General features: G+C 43.5%; 1 protein-coding gene across 3 annotated transcripts in view; it reads right to left on the reverse strand.

Annotated features, from left to right (window-relative positions):
• LOC126260197 (uncharacterized) overlaps positions 1-20,277 on the reverse strand; it is a 231,378-nt gene that overhangs the window by 162,595 nt on the left and 48,506 nt on the right. For all 3 annotated transcript variants that reach the window (XM_049957479.1, XM_049957478.1, XM_049957477.1), the window contains exon 2: positions 6,350-6,595. In XM_049957479.1, the coding sequence (XP_049813436.1) occupies positions 6,350-6,595 (246 nt within the window). The remainder of the gene's footprint in view (positions 1-6,349; positions 6,596-20,277) is intronic.

Genomic DNA, 20,277 nt, shown 5'->3' on the forward strand with positions numbered 1-20,277 from the left:
TATGTGGGGTCAACGTACGCTGCTGGTGGTCATGGTGGTCATGGAAGGCGCGGTAACGCCTGTACGATACGTGAATGCCATCCTCCGACCGATAGTGCAACCATATCGACAGCATATTGGCGAGGCATTCGTCTTCATGGACGACAATTCGTGTCCCCACCGTACACATCTTGTGAATGACTTCCTTCAGGATAATAACATCGCTCGACTAGAGTGGCCAGCATCTTCTCCAGAAATGAGTTCTGGGATAGATGGAAAAGGGTTGTTTATGGGCGAGGTGACCGATCAACCACTATGAAGGATCTACGCCAAATCGCCATTGAGGAGTGGGACAATCTGGGACAACAGTGCTTAGATGAACTTGTTCATAGTATGCCATGACGAATACATGCAAGCATCAATGCAAGAGGACGTGCTACTGGGTATTAGACGTACAGATGTGTACAGCAGTCTGGACCACAACCTCTGAAGATTTCGCTGTTTGGTGGTACAAGTAATGTGTGGTGTTCATGAACAATAAAAAGGGCGGAAGTGATGTTTATGTTGGTCTCTATTCCAATTTTCTGAACAGGTTCCAGAACTCTCGGAACCGAGATGATTCAAAACTTTTTTTGATGTGTCTAATTCTAACCGACAGGGGTTGGAGACGAGGGCACAATTAGGCAAAGACACTCGATTTAAACTCGACAAATTTGCTGGTCAGTGAATGGTGAAGTACCTAAAACAGTTTCATACTTTTCGAACCGAACTGCATGCTAAGGTACGTGTGGAGTTAGATACTGGGAGAAAGGTCTTTGTTTATAGTGGCAGACAAAGCTGTATGTCAGTGTGCCAGACAGCACATAAACTGGACAGCAACTGAATGGTGTAGCGTTGTATGACTCGATGCGTCGCTGTTTTGCCTCTTATTAAATTATACAAACCGTCGACTGCACTAACGCCCCCATGAGGAGTTTAAACCAAAGTGTGTGGAGGATGCAGTTCAAGGTGGAGGTTGTTCTGTGTTGTTTTAGGGGCGTTTTTCGTACGACTGGTTGGGCCCACTCACTAAGGATACTGTGAACATGAACCGAGATGTTTGTTTCTACTCAGTCGCCATGTGATGCCCTGTCTTCCACTTCCTCATGATGAGTGTGCTATGAACACTCATCTTCCAAGAACTGAGTTCTCAGGGTGGCATGTATTTTTTCCTTGTTTGTCAGATATTTAGGCCCCCTATCGCACTTCGACTGGCCAGCTAAGTCACCCGATCTCAATGCATAGAAAATGTATGCGTCATGAGGTAGACTGTAGCAATCAACAATCCCACAATTAAGTAGCTAGCGAATGCAGTGGGATTACCATACCTCCAGGGGTTGATATTATGGCCATCTTTCTCTGAACCTGTCCACTACTTCATTTCAGAGGTTGCGTGAGATAAGTGACCTTTTAAGAGGAATCTGCCGTTACAAAACGTTTAGCTCCGGGCAGAGGCCCGTCCACAGGTGGCTAGGCTGGCTTTATCTTTCCCCCAGCTCGTTCCCAAAGAGGGTTGTGCAACGCGGGTTCCTCTGTTCCTGGGAACATAGAATTCTTTGTAGAAGCCTTTTAGCCAGATGTGAGATCTCTAGGCAAGTGTGGCTTTCCTCAGGCCATGTGAATGTTTGCTACGATGTCTCAGAGTAACGTCCAGTTTAAACTTTCAGAATACTACCTTCTAATTGGATTATTGGGTGTTTCTCTGGACAGCTCGTTCAATTGGTTCAAATGGCTCTGAGCACTATGGGACTTAACAGCTATGGTCATCAGTCCCCTAGAACTTAGAACTACTTAAACCTAACTAACCTAAGGACAGCACACAACACCCAGTCATCACGAGGCAGAGAAAATCTCTGTCCCCGCCGGGAATCGAACCCGGGAACCCGGGCGTGGGAAGCGAGAACGCTACCGTACGACCACGAGCTGCGGACGGACAGCTCGTGCTTTCAAGCTCTGGCTACATGCAGAGTTGCCTATTTGTCAATTTCACAATTGCGTTATTGAGTGGGGAAGCTTCGTGGCTCCGGCTGTCCACTTTTTAGCTATTAGCTGACGAAGAAAAGAGTTGGAAATTGTTTAACGCTCTTACGTATTTTTCATTCGTTGGAAATCTGAATCTCCACGCTCACTGGGAGGCGATTTCCAGTTCTGGGGCCCTATTCTGTATCGTTCATACCAATCGGTGTAGTAGGTTAGTCTGGGTAGTGACGTCATTTTCGGTTCTTTATCGAAATATCCTATTCAGTAAGCATCTGAGACTTGTTACCGAACGGTCCTCCCACCGATTTTATGACAATTGTACCGAGAGGATTTGGATTTCGGTCTGGCCCTGTCGATCGGTGAGCTGTGGTTTCTGTACACCTATAATTTGTTATTTTAAACATATTTAGCGATTTTAGCTTTGGATTTAGTGATTGTGTTACTAAAGAATCACCAGCGGACGCATCCGGTTGGAAATTGAGTTCATAATAGACTATTTTCCTTTGTGAGAAATATGGTGAGGTTAGGTTGTTACTGTGAATGATTCCATCCAAAAAAAGTTTTCGGCCAATATTCTCTCAAAATACATATTATTTTTATGCAAATAAGAGTTTAAAGATCATTAATATCAAGACATCGGCTCTGCTTACGTACACTCCTGGAAATGGAAAAAAGAACACATTGACACCGGTGTGTCAGACCCACCATACTTGCTCCGGACACTGCGAGAGGGCTGTACAAGCAATGATCACACGCACGGCACAGCGGACACACCAGGAACCGCGGTGTTGGCCGTCGAATGGCGCTAGCTGCGCAGCATTTGTGCACCGCCACCGTCAGTGTCAGCCTGTTTGCCGTGGCATACGGAGCTCCATCGCAGTCTTTAACACTGGTAGCATGCCGCGACAGCGTGGACGTGAACCGTATGTGCAGTTGACGGACTTTGAGCGAGGGCGTATAGTGGGCATGCGGGAGGCCGCGTGGACGTACCGCCGAATTGCTCAACACGTGGGGCGTGAGGTCTCCACAGTACATCGATGTTGTCGCCAGTGGTCGGCGGAAGGTGCACGTGCCCGGCGACCTGGGACCGGACCGCAGCGACGCCAGGATGCACGCCAAGACCGTAGGATACTACGCAGTGCCGTAGGGGACCGCACCGCCACTTCCCAGCAAATTAGGGACACTGTTGCTCCTGGGGTATCGGCGAGGACCATTCGCAACCGTCTCCATGAAGCTGGGCTACGGTCCCGCACACCGTTAGGCCGTCTTCCGCTCACGCCCCAACATCGTGCAGCCCGCCTCCAGTGGTGTCGCGACAGGCGTGAATGGAGGGACGAATGGAGACGTGTCGTCTTCAGCGATGAGAGTCGCTTCTGCCTTGGTGCCAATGATGGTCGTATGCGTGTGTGGCGCCGTGCAGGTGAGCGCCACAATCAGGACTGCATACGACCGAGGCACACAGGGCCAACACCCGGCATCATGGTGTGGGGAGCGATCTCCTACACTGGCCGTACACCACTAGTGATCGTCGAGGGGACACTGAATAGTGCACGGTACATCCAAACCGTCATCGAACCCATCGTTCTACCATTCCTAGACCGGCAAGGGAACTTGCTGTTCCAACAGGACAATGCACGTCCGCATGTATCCCGTGCCACCCAACGTGCTCTACAAGGTGTAAGTCAACTACCCTGGCCAGCAAGATCTCCGGATCTGTCCCCCATTGAGCATGTTTGGGACTGGATGAAGCGTCGTCTCACGCGGTCTGCACGTCCAGCACGAACGCTGGTCCAACTGAGGCGCCAGGTGGAAATGGCATGGCAAGCCGTTCCACAGGACTACATCCAGCATCTCTACGATCGTCTCCATGGGAGAATAGCAGCCTGCATTGCTGCGAAAGGTGGATATACACTGTACTAGTGCCGACATTGTGCATGCTCTGTTGCCTGTGTCTATGTGCCTGTGGTTCTGTCAGTGTGATCATGTGATGTATCTGACCCCAGGAATGTGTCAATAAAGTTTCCCCTTCCTAGGACAATGAATTCACGGTGTTCTTATTTCAATTTCCAGGAGTGTATATTACGTGAGTGTGAACTGACGTTACTAGTGACTTTATGTATTTTTTCCCACAAATGGTTTAGTTAGTAATTATCGAAAGGTGTTTACAACTTTCAAGTAACAATGGAAAGCAATTATGTGAAGCCTGATATTGGAAACCTTCCAAACTATCACCCATTTATGACTTACGCAGCACCGTTTGGCATGAAAGTCAGCCTACGTTCCTCTACGTAATAATACAAGAATTGAGCCCAACGTTACCGATGTTCGGCATCGCCAATTGGTTAGCGCGCGGGAAAGCGGTGCGAAAGGTCATTGGTTCCGGCACGGATAGATACAATTTTTTTTTCCTCTTCATATATGCAACACATTCTGAGACATTGTTATTCGTGTTAAGATTTTTCTGCACGAAAGAGTTCACTTCCTCAGTAATGATTTCGTGATTTATGTGTGTTTAAAATACAAAATAAGAAATTGTTGGAGATGAAATTGCTTTGAGTGAATCAACCGACAGTCACCTTTATATTTTTCCTTGTCAGAAATAATTCACCATTTTTTCGCGATATGTAGTGATTTCCGAGTATGCGGTTAGACAGGAATCTAAGAGCACAACTTAAATTACTGAGAATGTAATTATCAGCAGTCATCTTCATAGTATTGCTTGTCACAAGTATTTATCTGCGATCGAATCCTCAACCAGAGTAGACAGAGATGAAAGATCTCTGCCGTAATATTTAGACTGTAGCACCATATACGAAATATTTTCATTCATGAGATGCATGTTATAAACTTCTAAAAACTGCAGAATCTCTCGAAAATGCGTTTTTTTTTTCAATTTTGTTTTTAAGGCCCAAATCGTTGACGTATCATATAGGGAAGTGGGCTACTTAATCATTTGGATCTCTAGGTGCGAGTTATAACCACATTCTGTTTATCTTCTTATTCTTTGAAACTCTCAGAATCAATTTTTCGGGTGTTTTTATAGATGTATTAGTACAATGTGGTACTACACACTATTCCTAACTGATTTTCCGAAACGTAAAATCCAAAACACGATGTTAGTGTGAAAGAGAATAAGATGACATACATCGGCGTTTACGACAATCTGCCGAATACAGTCAAATACGCTATCGTTATTATGCATGCATGGAAACATGCGGTGAGAGAAACTGTAAAAAAAGTTTATGCATTTCAGCCTAAAATCATGGAAATGGATATACTGCGCCTGATACTGTTAAGGAGGAGGCAAGGGCGATGAAGGCGGGCACGTCAGCTCGATGGATGCGGTGTCATGCGTTATGGTAACGTAAACGCAATTTTCGGTACCTCGAAGAATAGAGCGCCTGTGTCGTCTGCTAGTCCCTTTGTGTTCGTGGCGCTGTGCGCGCTGCAGTGCGCATGCGCGGATCTGCGGCCGCTTGCTTTTTATTGGCTTGCGCGACACGAACCGACAACAGCGCTTCGGTCCTCTAGACCCGAACGGTATCATCACCGTAATGCATACTGAATAACGCAAGGACTCTAATTCGAGTACTAGACCGTTCGGTGCTCTTGAGTACCGAAACGATCGGCACAATGGCGAAAAGATACAGAATATGCACCCAGAGTAGACTAATTCGCAAGCTTCAGGCGCTCAGTACGTGTGGTTAAAGTCAAAAATGCAGCGTGCTCCTCTCAAAGTTCAATTTGGAAATCTTATGAGGTACACTCCTATATTTCTGTGAACTTTACACATTTAATTAACAATATTTGCAGTCACTGGCCATATCCACGCATTATTAACGTAATTATATTTTATTCTCAGCCTGTGCCGAGGTTCTACTTTGAGTTGTATTCCCTTGTCCAATTGTCAATGGTTCTGTTTAAGATGTCAGTAGTTATTTTCAAGTTAAAATCCAATATAACAGGTTGTTATGGTGTCCATTTGTTTCCATTCATGACTGGAGGAGCCATCCTCTCATTTCCATACCTAAGTGAGTGGTTGGTACCCATTTGTTTCATGTTTGATTTGGTCACCCGGATTAATATTCATTTAAATAAGAAGTTTTCCATTATGTGACAGTATCTTTGTTTATGATTAATCTCCATCATTATTTGGGGTGATTCCTCATTCTGTTGTGCACCAAAATTTTCTGGCCTCCTAGGGGTATGCTCCCACCTCAGCCGACACCCAACAGGTTCACTAATATTTTTGTCCAGTGTGCTTACACTGCGATGCGGTGTAAAGTTTTATTTTGACAACTTATTCGATACAGTAAGGAAATAAAGTCAGTATAAGGCACTCGGAGCTCACCTTTTACCGTTGTATTGACACTGGGTCTGCTTGGTGACGCGTTGCGCCTGTACCCGACCACCAGGCTCAAGGAGATTCCGCAGACCATGACGAGCACGACGAGCAGCACGATGAAGGCCATGTTGCGCTCGCAGCAGGACTGCACGACGTCGGCTCCCACGTCTCTGATCAGCCCAGTCAACTGACCCTTCCGAGCGAGCTCCGCCGCTATCAGCTGACACCCAGATGGCTTCACTGTCCTGAAATCTGAAGATATACCGTGTCCTGATCCACTGACTGCCACACGCGTGCAACGCTATTGGCTTTATTCGTGCACAATATTTAGCAAACAACAGTTGCAGATACGACCGTAGATTCCGTCTGTCCAACAATTTTGGAATGGCAGGAAGCGACGTACTGGGGGAGTATAAGGTGCTGGTGGATTTATTGGACACATTTAAATTAAACTTTTATTAAAAGGAACCAAGAGTGAACTTTACACTTTACTGCAAGAGAGAATTCACGCTGGCTGATCCCAACAGTTATATCTCGAATTTTACTTACTCTGAAGAGTCAAAGAAACTTGTACACTTGCGTAATATAGTGTAGGGCCCCCGCAAGTACGCAGAAGTGCCGCAACACGACGTGGCACGAACTCCACTAATGTCTCAAGTTGTGCTGGACACAATGAATTCTGCAGGGCTGTCCATAAATCCGAGGGGGTGGAGATGTCTTGTGAACAGCACGTTGAAAGGTATCCCACGTATGCTCAATAATGTTCATGTCTGGCGAGTTTGGTGGCCAGTGGAAGTGTTTAAACTCAGAAGAGTGTTCCTGGAGCCACTCTGTAGCATTCTCCTGCTGGAATTTCCCAAGACTATCGGAATACACAATGGACATGAATGGATGCTGGTGATCAGACAGGATTCTTATGTGCATGCCACCTGTGAGAGTAGTATCTAGAGGTATCAGGCGTCCTACATCAAGCCACCTACTCACGGCCCTCATCATTACAGACCATCCACCAGCTTGAACGGTCCCATGCTGACATGCAGGGTTCATGGGGTTTGGGTTTGGGTTGTTTGGGGAAGGAGACCAGACAGCGAGGTCATCGGTCTCATCGGAGTAGGGAAGGATGGGGAAGGAAGTCGGCCGTGCCCTTTGAGAGGAACCATCCCGGAATTTGCCTGGAGTGATTTAGGGAAATCACGGAAAACCTAAATCAGGATGGCCGGACGCGGGATTGAACCGTCGTCCTCCCGAATGCGAGTCCAGTGTCTAACCACTGCGCAGGGTTCATGGGTTCGTAAGGTTGTCTCCATGCCCATACACGTCCATCCATTCGATACAATTTGAAAATAGATTCGTCCGACCAGACAACATGTTTCCAGTCATCAACAGTCGAATGCCAGTGTTCACGGTCCCAGGCGAGGCGTAAAGTTTTGTGTCGTGTGGTCATCAAGGGTACACGAGTGGGACAGCGGCTCCGAAATTCATATCGATGATGTTTCGTTGAATGGTTCGCAATCTGACACTTGTTGATGGCCCAGCACTGATACCTGCAGCAATTTGCGGAAGGGTTGCACTTCTGCCACGTTGAACGATTCTCTTGAGTCGTCGTTGGTCTCGTTCTTGTCGGATCTTGTTCCGGCCGCAGCGACGTCGGATATTTGATGTTTGAACGGATTAATGATATTCACGGTGCACTCCTGAAATAGTCGTACGGGAAAACTCTTCACCGCTACCTCGGAGACGCTGTGTCCCATCGCTTATGTGCCGACTATAACACCACGTTCAAACTCACTTACATCTTGAAAACCCACCATTTTAGCAGCAGTGACCGATCTAAGAACAGCATCGGACACTTGATGTCTTCTTATATAGGCGTTGTCGACCGCAGCACCGTCTATTGCCTGTTTACACATCTTTGTATTTGAATACGCATGCCTATACCAGTTTCTTTGGAGCTTCAGTGTATTGCGTTTGACTGTGGGACAACAAATCTTCTGCCTTATAATTGATATGAAAATGTAAGTCTGTAATTTCTCATGCGCATTACATTAAAATAACAAATAAGATGCAGAGACATATACATTTCATCAAAGCACGGTGACACACGAAATGTGATACACTGGGTGCTAATGCTCAATGCTAAAACTCAAAATATTAAGACCAATATTTCAGCAAAATGCCTTAAAGTGGGTATTCACGCAAAACTTTACATAAGAACATTCACGGCGTGTTCATTAGTTCAGTCGGGACACATCTAAATGCCCGCATCTCGTGGTCGTGCGGTAGCGTTCTCGCTTCCCACGCCCGGGTTCCCGGCTTCGATTCCCGGCGGGGTCAGGGATTTTCTCTGCCTCGTGATGGCTGGGTGTTGTGTGATGTCCTTAGGTTAGTTAGGTTTAAGTAGTTCTAAGTTCTAGGCGACTGATGACCATAGATGTTAAGTCCCATAGTGCTCAGAGCCATTTGAACCATTTTTGACACATCTAAATGCTTGCACACTTTGGCACAAATTCCGCAATTAACATTTTCACAGAAAAATCCACAAATTAACATATATAGTATTTACATCAGCTAACTTAAGGCACGTGGAAAACCTTGCGTCCCAGTAACATATGATAGTTCTCTGCAGCACTTAATTGCATACGTAAATACACGACAACCTACACATAACACTATTTTTAACAAACTGGAATGAAAGTACGAAACTTGACATGTCATGACAGGCCGTATGACTTATACAAGAGACCAACGAGGCACACACAGATTAAAACTGTGTGCCGGACCGGTAATCGAACTCGGGACCTTTGCCTTTCGCAGGAAAGTGCTCTACCATCTGAGATATCCAATCACGACTCACAACCCGTACTCACAACTTCAATTCTGCCAATAGTTTGTCTCCTACCTTCCGAACTTCACAGGAGCTCTTCTACGAACCTTGCAGAGCTAGTACTCCCGGAAGAATGAATATTGCGGAGACATGGCTTAGCCACAGCCTGGGGGGGGGGGGGGGGGTGTTTCCAGAATGAGATTTTCACTCTGCAGCGGAATGTACGCTGATATGAATATCTCATTCTGGCACACACAGTTTAACAAGGCACTGACATGCAGCTGGCAATACCACCCCAATTGTTGTGCTGACACCCACCTCCCTCCCCACCCCACCCCCCTCCAAAAGAAAGGGAAGAAAAATAAAACAAACCAAGCTGCACAAAGCATAATGGCCGACAGAACAACGTCACTCACACTCATGGCAACCTTTATCAGCCTCAGCTGAGCACCATGCTAATGCCGCTGGGATGCCGGTATCCAGACACACAGCAGGAGAAGATGGCAAACTGACAGCTTACATCCACTGCTGGCGCATCCACAGTGTATATCTGTGTATCTCTGTGCGATATTCGGTATAATACAGCATCGAGGTAACGGTAGGCCGACAGTCTGTTTGTAACACCATAGCTCTAATGCTGTACTGATTTATTTTGCCTTTTGTTTTATTTAATGTTATATCGTTGAGTTTCTGTAAATGTTGTTGGATTGAATCGATACCATGAGAGCGTTTATTCTTTAATTTGTAAAAACTTTGATGTCATGGTTTGATTCTATGCAATGTAGTGTATCATCATTTAAATTCTTTGTCTCATTTGGAAGGAACAAAACTTAACGTATGTAATTGTAATTTTCTTTAAATAATTTTGTATAGAAATATCAATATGTGCAAACGGTATGTTGTGTTTGAAGTAACTACTTGCTGTTGTGTAAAGACTGATCTTCACTTAGGGTACTTATTTATTTTGTAAGTAGAAGGTGGTGCGGTTCTCCTCGGGAACGGAACTGTGTAGCGCGCGCAAAATGTGGTGGGTATGGATAGAAAGGCGGAACCAAGAGTCAGTCGGGGACGAGCTACCAAACTCTCAACTGCTCATGTAAAAGCTGTGTATTGTGCTGGAGCTGAGAGAGGCTTTTCGTGCCGCTTTCCAATGTCTCGGATGGATCGATAAAGAGTTGGAACTATTCTGGAATTGGTATCTATTGTCGCCACCAAGAAATGACAGAGTCCAGCATTTCCGCCTGAAAATCCACCCACCGACATGCACTCGCCACCACGTTGCGCAATCACTGAAAAGGAACCAAGGAATTGTAGTAATGTACAGTGAAGGATCAGCTCATGTGGATGATTTATTTGTTTTCAATTATAAGGTAATCAAAAAGACTATTTATGAAAACCTATCTTGATCTATCCTCTGTCACATTCCACTTAGGATCCTTCCCATGCTAAAGTGATTACCGAGTGTCCTTATTGGAAGAACATTAAATCCCAGAGTTTTACTAATTAATGCCTCTTGAACATAGTAAAAAGAAAGTTAATGCGGCAAGAGAGTGAACTAAAGTAAATAATGTTTGCTGAAAGTAATTTTGCAACTAAAACAGGCTGTTAAAAGTTTGTGGGCTTGCTAAAAGAACTAAAGTGAAAAATAGAATTTAAAGTAATAAAGTAGTACAAACAGGTATTATAATAGTTTGCTGTCAACTTAAAAAATAGAAGTTCTTAAAACTAAGGCTTATAAAGTTTTGCTTAATAAATGATCATATTGCTGCTTGTTGTAAATCGCGAAAGATGAGTCAGTATCTTACAAATATGTCAATTTTGTGTCTCACTGTAGTAAAAGTTGAAAGCTGCAATTGTGGAAAGTTATATACTCATGCTTGCTAAGCACTTGTTTCTCTTGTGTATTGAAAGTGCATATTAACAGTGTAACAGGATCCACAGTTTATGCTTTATGCTCAAGATAAATAACAATTAATAGAGAGACCACTATCTACGAAAACAGTAACTTCTTTTATTCAAAGGTCAGTGAGAAAATGTTTGTTAGTGAAATACATTTACCTTTCATTCTAAATAGAAAAGTACGAGTATTCAGCTGAGGGAGACTTAACCTATGCCCAGTTCATAATTTTTGCAATGAGCTACATTTAAGATTTTTTGTCAGATAGAAAAATGTTTGAAAATTAATGCTGGACCTATGTCCACTTTATGAGTGTACTGTGAATATTAATAGTAATATTATTGAGACCATTCAGTTTGACTAAGCCCTGAAGGCAACAGTGTGTATCGTTACCTGTTATATTTATGCAAATGGGTTGTTCTGCTCTGTCAGCTTCAACCTTAATGTTAACATATGCAGGTGCCAGTGTCCATTGCACTCTCGTGTGACAAAGTATAGGCTGTGTTTGCGCATTGAAGTTACTTATTTTCAGTTTCTTGAATAAGAATGTTACTCATTCTTATGCCTGATTAGGCTGGCGACCGTTTTTATTATTATTTGAACACTATGGATAGGTAAATTATTGCTTGTTACTGTTTAAATATTTACGTAATTCTGACTTTCACTCCTGATAAGCCACCTTCGTTGGGTACATCGCGGTCAACATATCAAAAATCCTTTCAGAGGGTAACACTGCTCTTCTTCTTTATACTGCAATTGCTTTAATAAAAATAATTTCACTATACGAACTGCCTCCAGCTTTGAGGTTATAGAATGACAGTAGCGGGCGGTAGTGTTATATGTTCCTGATGCCTGCTGCTTCCCAAAACCCACGTGACTCCAGTCCTCCGTGCATGACGCAGAGCACTGGCAGACAAACAAACAGCCTGCACTCCGTGTGCGTAGCTAAGGACTACCCTCCGTGTTCAGTGGTCGCGGCGACAACTTCAATACACAGGCCGGCAGCTGCCCGAACCACTGCAGCGGACCACGTGTTTCCTTCCCTGTTCATATGCGAACTACCGACCGAGACCGTGCACGAGCCAACGCCGCTCGACTTCCACATTGTTACAGATCACCAGCACTACGGCGTACTCTCGACAAGCCTTCCTGATACCGATTGCCAGAGACATGGTGTCACAGCTCCACAACTAACCTATACGTAGTATCTTCGCAAATATGTGATGTGGGGCGGCTGGTGGATATTATGTGTTATATAAAATGTTTGAATTTAGAAACACTTCCCGGCCGATGCACCCTATGTGGGGCGGCTGGTGGAATTAATTGTTATATAAATGTAGAATTGTAATGTAGAAAAGATGCATTTCCCTGCCGTTTAACCATATGTGGGGCGGCGGGTAGAATTATTGTTTTATAAAATGTTCCTATTATTCATGCTGTTGTTTTGCCGTTCTCAACACTGACTCTCTAACTACAATTTTGGCAACCAGAAAGTGATTAGCAAAACGTGAAGCCTGTAATTAGAATTCCTAGTGCCCACTTCATCTGAGAAATACACTTATAGCTACAGCTTATAGCTCTGAGGAATTAGGAGATTGTCTGGGATTCATAATCAAAAACGATCGAAAAAAAAACGTACGATATATTCTTAAAGTCACAGATGAAAAAAAAAGAATCCACACAATCTAACAGAGCCGTTCAGAGTCTAATGCGCTGATGCCACTATAACTGTCCAAATTAAATATTTAAATGAATGCTCGCCATAATTTGATGATAATGTTCATCAAACACCACGCTAAATAATGGTAGAATGTCTGTCCCGCGGTGGCACATGAAAATACGACATACGCAAACTGAAGATCGATAATTAAAGTCATCCCAGAATTAACACTTCACTCAAAAATGATTTCATGGTTACACATATCTCGAGTAACTTAATACGGCATCCGAGGCTGTTTATAGCAATGATACCGACTCGACGCGACTCCCGACACAGATGGTGTGCCATTCAGCGTCTGGAGAGAACTGGGGCCTTGCTTCCTCGCGCAGCGTTCTTATATATAAAGCCGCGGTGCGGACGGCTAAGGGAACGCCTGATCAAATCGGGTCTCCCGACTAGACGCTGGGCTAGTAATGCACCACATTAAGTTATTGAATAAATCATAGCTTCTTTTGCTGATGGCCGATGAAGCTCTCAATTGAAATGTGCATTCAACACACAGGTAAGTAATCATAATAAAAGTTTGACGTGGCTAAGTTAAATATTTTGGGGGAGAGAATTAATTTAATTACACTGCACGCAGTAGATGAGCTCTGAACTTGCCCTTTGGATATACGCTATCGCTATAGTTTTATAGTTATTCAAATGAAACTTCTCACATCTTTATGGTTATAGCGGATCTCCATTCTACTTAAGTATAAACATCCTAGCCTTATTTATTGGCCTACTTAATCTATCTTGCTTCCTTAATTTTTAAGACAAAAACCAGAAAATCATGAATTTCCACTAAAATTTTAATTTGTGAAATCCAAAGTATTGTTTCTATTAAATTATTATGAAAAAGGAATCTAAATATTAATTTTTAATTCTCTAGCTCTTTTCTGTTGCGCCAATGATTTTTACAGAAAAAGTCCAAATTTCGAAAATGGTTAAAGTTATCGAACTGATATTCAACACATATTAATTTAGTATTACTCCTGACATGCTAGAACTGATTTTAGGTTATTTGCTTGATTTTAAAAGTATTGCGCAACATTTATGACGTCAGAGCTAGTTACAGCGGACTGGCTGGCACACAATGGAAAGACTGATGTGAATTTATTACGACGTGAGTAGGCTGCTTCCCTACAATGTGCTCTACGAGTGTCAGACTAATGGGAGAAAGTATGTTATACTCAACGGCGAAAGCTCTAAAACAAGTTACGTGGAGGAAATATAATAGGAGCCCTAACGGCGGGTTGTTAATGCCGGGTTGTTATAGTTAAACTTTCTCTTTTTAACACGTTATAACACGGAAACTGATTACCGTACTAGAACCAAACATGGTAGCGTTAATGTCAAGGACGTGGGGAAGAGAAGTAACGAATAATTAACTCAGTTGAAGGGCTTTTAATATGCTGCTACGGTACATCATACCATTATAAACCGGTACCATTAAAGCTACAAAAGGGGCTCAATATGGCATTCGTCAGTGCCCAGAAGAGTCTGAAAGCGCAGGACTGCATTCTGCACAGCAGAACGAAGCTTGTCTGCAGGTATGCTAGTTACCTCTCTTGATATACTGCGCTTCAGATCAGCATATGTGTAAATGTTCCCCTGGTAAACCCCATCCTTCAGGTAACCTCACAAACAAATCACAAGGAGTGAGATAACGTGATCGTGGCGGCCAAGCATTTGCAAACGATCGGCTGATAATTCGATCGTTTCCAAATGTGTTTAGGAGAAGCAGATGAACTTCACAGGCGATGTACGCTGGGGTCACATCTTGCATGAAAACCGTTGATTTCAATGCGTTTCTTCCTGTAGGGCGGGTATGACATACTGGCGAAACATATCGCAGTAATGTTGGCCAGCGACACTGCAAGTCTTTGGCCCTTGAGCGCCAACCTGTTGAAAAAGAATGGACCAATGGTGAACATAGCCGTGAAGCAACACCATACGGTGACACGTTCACAATGCAGAGGAACTTCGTTCACAGTGACTGGAGGTGAAGACCCTACACTCAGCAGTTCTGTGTGTTAACCTCATCCGTCAGAGAAAAATGAGCTTCGTCTGTTCATAGGATGGTCCAGGTCCAGCCCTTGTCAATTTCAATCCTTGCGAGAAAATGGAGAGCGAAGTCAACACTTCGTTGTGCGTCCTGTGGTGCAAGCTGCTGTACGTTATGGATCTTGTACGGATTCCATGTGAGAATCGTATGAAGCACCTTCAGTACAGTGGACCACGGTCTGCTCAACTGTCGTGACACAGCACGCGCACTGCCTGGTAATCGGGAAGTGCGTGCAGCGTTGTCTGCCATAGCGACAGCGGTTTCATCAGCCAGCTGTGGTGCAACCGGCCATCGGCCTCTTCCCAGAGCGACGCCCAGTTCTCCAGTTGATTCAGACTTCTTCATCATGCTCCGCACAGTAGGTGGAGAAATAGGACCCTTCCGTAATCCCTTCATCCGGCGAAATGCCCTGCTCCGTTTGTTCAAGCTCGTGTTGACACGCCAACAAGTGCTCTGCGACTGGTCAGGTGTGTGAGACTATGAATCACAATGACAGATCACGGCACCTGGTGGCCGTTGTTGGAACTGGACGGTCACGATGTGACACATGGAAATCATGCACCCCATAATCTGGACATTAATGCTACCAAGTCTGGTACTCGTAAGGTAATTAGTTTCCGTTTTATAACCTGTTAACTAGAGAAAGTTCAATTATAACCACCCGGTACTTTGTAGAAGATCTCAGAGAGAACTGTAAGAATGGAAGACAAAGAACGAGCTGCCCATATTGAAAGATCAGCAGCGTTATGCGTACTTGGGCGAGTTAGGCTGGTACTGAGGGGAGTTGAATTTGCTTGCTTGGCTGAATGCGAATCGGCGAGACGAGGACGGCCGGCCCGGGTGGCCGAGCGGTTCCAGGCGCTACAGTCTGGAACCGCGCGACCACTACGGTCGCAGGTTCGAATCCTGCCTCGGACATGGATGTGTGCGATGTCCTTAGGTTAGTTAGGTTTAAGTAGTTCTAAGTTCTATGGGACTGATGACCGCAGAAATTAAGTCCCATAGTGCTCAGAGCCATTTGAACCATTTAGACGAGAACTACGTGTGGCCACTCCACGTGAGCTCAGATGCAGAGAAAAGGAGCAAGTGACCAGTAATTGATAGTTCCTGGTACGGAGAATTTGGACGCTTAAGAGGACAGACAGTGCTCCAGGAAATGGCGGAGTGTTGGACAAACCGAAAGATGGCTTCTAGGAGCGCTTCAAGAACCTATAGTAATTCATAGTCAAGTATTAAAGCAGTGATTGAATCTGAATAAACCTGGGATCTCAGAAAAGTGAGGTGCATAAAATGACACAACAATATTTCAGCATATTTAAAACTACAGAACTTAATATTTCACAGCAAACAAATGTTTTCTGAATGAACTTGTGAACAAACAACTTCTAAACACTTCATGTGATTTCAACATATGATACCTCTGTTGAAAACATTGCACTACAGCTGTCTTCTCTGGAAGCTACAAATCTGCATCTGTTTTATAACGGCTTTTTTATACCTTTTCATTATGAAACTGTTTGTAGTAGCATTGTGTCCTCCACCATTACACAGCAAATGAATACAGCCATGAATATCTCACATTTTGTTATACTTATGTATTTATTTAATGAAAAGGTTACTGTATTTCCAGTAATGTTATTTAAATTTTAATTACAACTGATAATATAAAATCGTGGTAATTTAAGAAGTGGCACCACCTTTGTAAAAAAGTGAAAGAGTGTGAAAAGAGTTTTTGTCGAGAAGGTATATATAATTGTTTAAACAATATGTAGCGACAATATGTTGTCTTTTATAGTTAGTGCACTTGGGCAAGAATACTGGCTTATGAATTTATGGACAAAACTTTGTTCATATTTATTGTGAATGGTCTGAGTGTTAATATTGTAACATTTCTTTATTTAAATGTTTTTGTAATATATAAGTTTAGTCCAGGAAGTGGTCGAGTTGAGTGAAATGATATCTGTGGAATGTAGGAATTATGAATATTTTTGGGGACCGCCTTCAGCCAATAGAAAAGGAGATAGTAATAGATCACTATGGGAGTCGAGTGGAAATTGGGACTTTTCGGGTTAAGAGCTCCTCAAGGGAACGATTCTGAACACTTTTATGTTTATGCTTGAATGAAGCAGACCTGCTGGTGCTAACGAGTGGTATTCGATCGTGAAGGTGATAGATTCTGGGAGGTGGCCACTTCCATGTTTTAACTTCTGAAGTGACTTTAGATTTTGAAAGGTCTAAATGTTCTCCGTAGGACTCTAACATCTTCCGTTTTAATTACAGAACTGAGAATAGACAAAATATGAGTTTCCACTCATCATATTGTACATGTTAATTTGTAAATCATCATGTAGAACTCTCAACTGTTTTGAGCTGCTGAATATGTCATGTATTGTGATTAAGAAATGGGCTTAATTGTTACTTATCTTTGAGGACTATTAAGTTCCATGATTTTGCTACCATTATTGTAATGCTCTCAATATAACTTAACTACATTTGATAATGATATTTTCTGCCTATATTTGAATTGAATATCATAAGACCACTTCCTGTTTATTTGAGTTCTCTTTTCTTGAATAAACATTATTCAACATAATGCTCTGTAGTCTACATCAGTTACAGGCATTGTAGGAGAACAATTGTTATTAAATTATTCATGAGCGTTCATTTTGTGTTTCATTTTAATTTATTAACTCACATTTCTAACCAACGTATACACGATTTGACTGCAGGATCACAGCTGCAGGTTATTATCTGCAGCGAATTACCTTCAGGGGATAAAATGAGGTATGCACCACTTGACGCTACGACTATATCGAGCTATTCTTTTTAAACAGAGCCGGGCATAGCTCAAGTAACCACAGGTAAAGATGCAACTGGTTTGCTTGTATGGGATGCTGTTTAGAAGAGCAACTCAGCAGCAGGTACTCAATGTTAGACACTGGCGCAGAGCTACTGTTCAATCTATATGTCAATGAAACAATCATGACAACAAAAGAAGAATAACATTAATGATGGAGGGTATCAATGGCGATCATTACTGATGACACTGCCATCCTCAGTGAAAATGAGGACGAATTACAGGACAGTCTAATTGTGTGGCTTGTGCCACATTGCACGTCATATACACTATGTGAAAAAAAGTAACCGGACACCCTCAAAAACATACGCTTTTCATATTAGGTGCATTGTGCTGCCACCTACTGCCAGGTACTCCATATCAGCGATCTCAGTACCATTAAACATCATGAGAGAGCAGAATGGGGCGCTTCTCGGAACTCACCGACTTCGAACGTGGTCAGATGATTGGGTGTCACTTCTGTCATACGTGTACGCGAGATTTCCACACTCCTAAACATCCGAAGGTCCCCTGTTTCCGATGTGATAGTAAAGTGGAAACGTGAAGGGATACGTACAGCACGAAAGCATACAGGCCGATCTCGTCTGTTGACTGAATGAGACCGCCGACAGCTGAGGAGGATTGTAATGTGTAATAGGCAGACATCTATCCATACCATCACACAGGAATTCCAAACTACAAGTACTATGACAGTTAGGTGGGAGGTGAGAAAACTCGGATTTCATGGTCGAGTGCTGCTCATAAGCTACACATCACGACGGTAAATGCAAAACGACGCCTCGCTTCGTGTAAGGAGCGTAAACATTGGGCGAATGAACAGTGGAAAGACGTTGTGTGGAGTGACGAATCAAGATACACGATGTGGCGATCCGAAGGCAGGTTGTGGGTGTGGCGAATGCCCGGTGAACGTCATCTGCCAGCGTGAGTAGTACCAACAGTAAAATTCGGTGGCGGTGGTGTTATGGTGTGGTCGTGTTTTTCATGGATGGGGCGTGTACCCATTGTTGTTTTGCGTGGCACTATCACAGCACAGGCCTACATTGATGTTTTAAGCACCTTCCTGCTTCCCACTGTTGAAGAGCAATTCGAGGATGGCGATTGCATCTTTCAACACGATCGAGCACCTGTTCATAAAGCATGGGCTGTGACGGAGCGGTTACACGACAATAACATCCCTGTAATGAACCGGTCTGCACTGAGTCGAATCCTATAGAAACCTTTGGGATGTTTCGGAACGCCGACTTCGTGCTAGGCCTCACCGACCGACATCGATACCTCTCCTCAGTGCAGCACTCAGTGAAGAATAGGCTGCCATTCCCCAAGAAACCATCCAGCATCTGACTGAACGTATGGCTGTGAGAGTGGAAGCTGTCATCAAGGCTAAGGGTGGTCCAACAACATACTGAATTCCAGAATTACCGATGGAGGGCGCCACGAACTTGTAAGTCATTTTCAGTGAGGTGTCTGGATACTTTTGTTCATATTGTGCATTTAGCTGTAGCTGTGGAAGCAAATAACCTGGGTAGAACGCTTTGCTCCCCAGCCTTTTCTTTGCAGCTCACGAATTCTGTACCATGCAACATAGATTGGCTTGATTTCATCATCTTCCTCCCTCTTTTTACATTTTTTTAGGAGCTTGCTGTAAGATTCTCAGCTACTTCGCTGTCTGGCTTGCCAGTTTTGTGCACTGTAATGTTCTGTTTTGTGTTTTTGCATTGAGTATTTATGAAGACCATCTGAATGTGTAAGAGGTTTTGTTATTGGGTACATTTTACACGGATTTTTCCAACGTGGTACCTAGGCTGTGTGAGGTGCCATTTGAGTTGGTTAACATGGCTCTGTGATGCTATTGTCTCTGTCTCAGGTGACCTACAGAGATGTAAAGCTCCCCATAAGAACATGCGAGTTTAAAAAGAACAATTTCATGCTTTTAATAATGGCTTATTAAATGGAAAGTACTAGGAGTGACCCAGTTGACTATGAAAGTATGGATACCACATCTCACAAAGACATATTGATTATGGGGTCCATTAAACTATCAAAGTAAACAAATGTTCACTATAACTATCTGGTTTATTATCAAAACACATAAAAAAAATGTAACCCACTGAATCAAGAATGCAGCCAATTAATAAGTGGACAAGCGCGTGCAAATAGCTTTGGCACAAGTGGTTGAATACATGAAACAATGACATAAAGCTGTGATGTGGACGTGGTCAGCGACTGAGGGAAAGGTCCCAGAAAAGTACAAACAACACCAATACTTTTGCTTTGTGGCTGTGAAACTCAGGGCAACAAAACAAAACCCTAATGGAAATTAACTTCATGCTAGCCTCATCTCAGTGGATGTAAGGACAGCCCTTGATTACCACTCAGAAAATCTGTTAGGCCAGACGACAGCTGCCGTCAACTATGTCCTGAAAAAATTTTTTTCTTACTCTCCACCACGAAACTTAGCAGGTTCTGACATACAAGGGCAGTCACCAGCCACTTGCAACAGACCTTGCAAGTCCTGACTAATGATAATTTAATAAACAAGTTTAATAATGTCTTGCATTTACAGATTTTTGTTGTGGTCAACCAATT

This window comes from Schistocerca nitens, chromosome 5 (genome assembly GCF_023898315.1).
Source record: "Schistocerca nitens isolate TAMUIC-IGC-003100 chromosome 5, iqSchNite1.1, whole genome shotgun sequence".
Taxonomy (NCBI): domain Eukaryota; kingdom Metazoa; phylum Arthropoda; class Insecta; order Orthoptera; family Acrididae; genus Schistocerca; species Schistocerca nitens.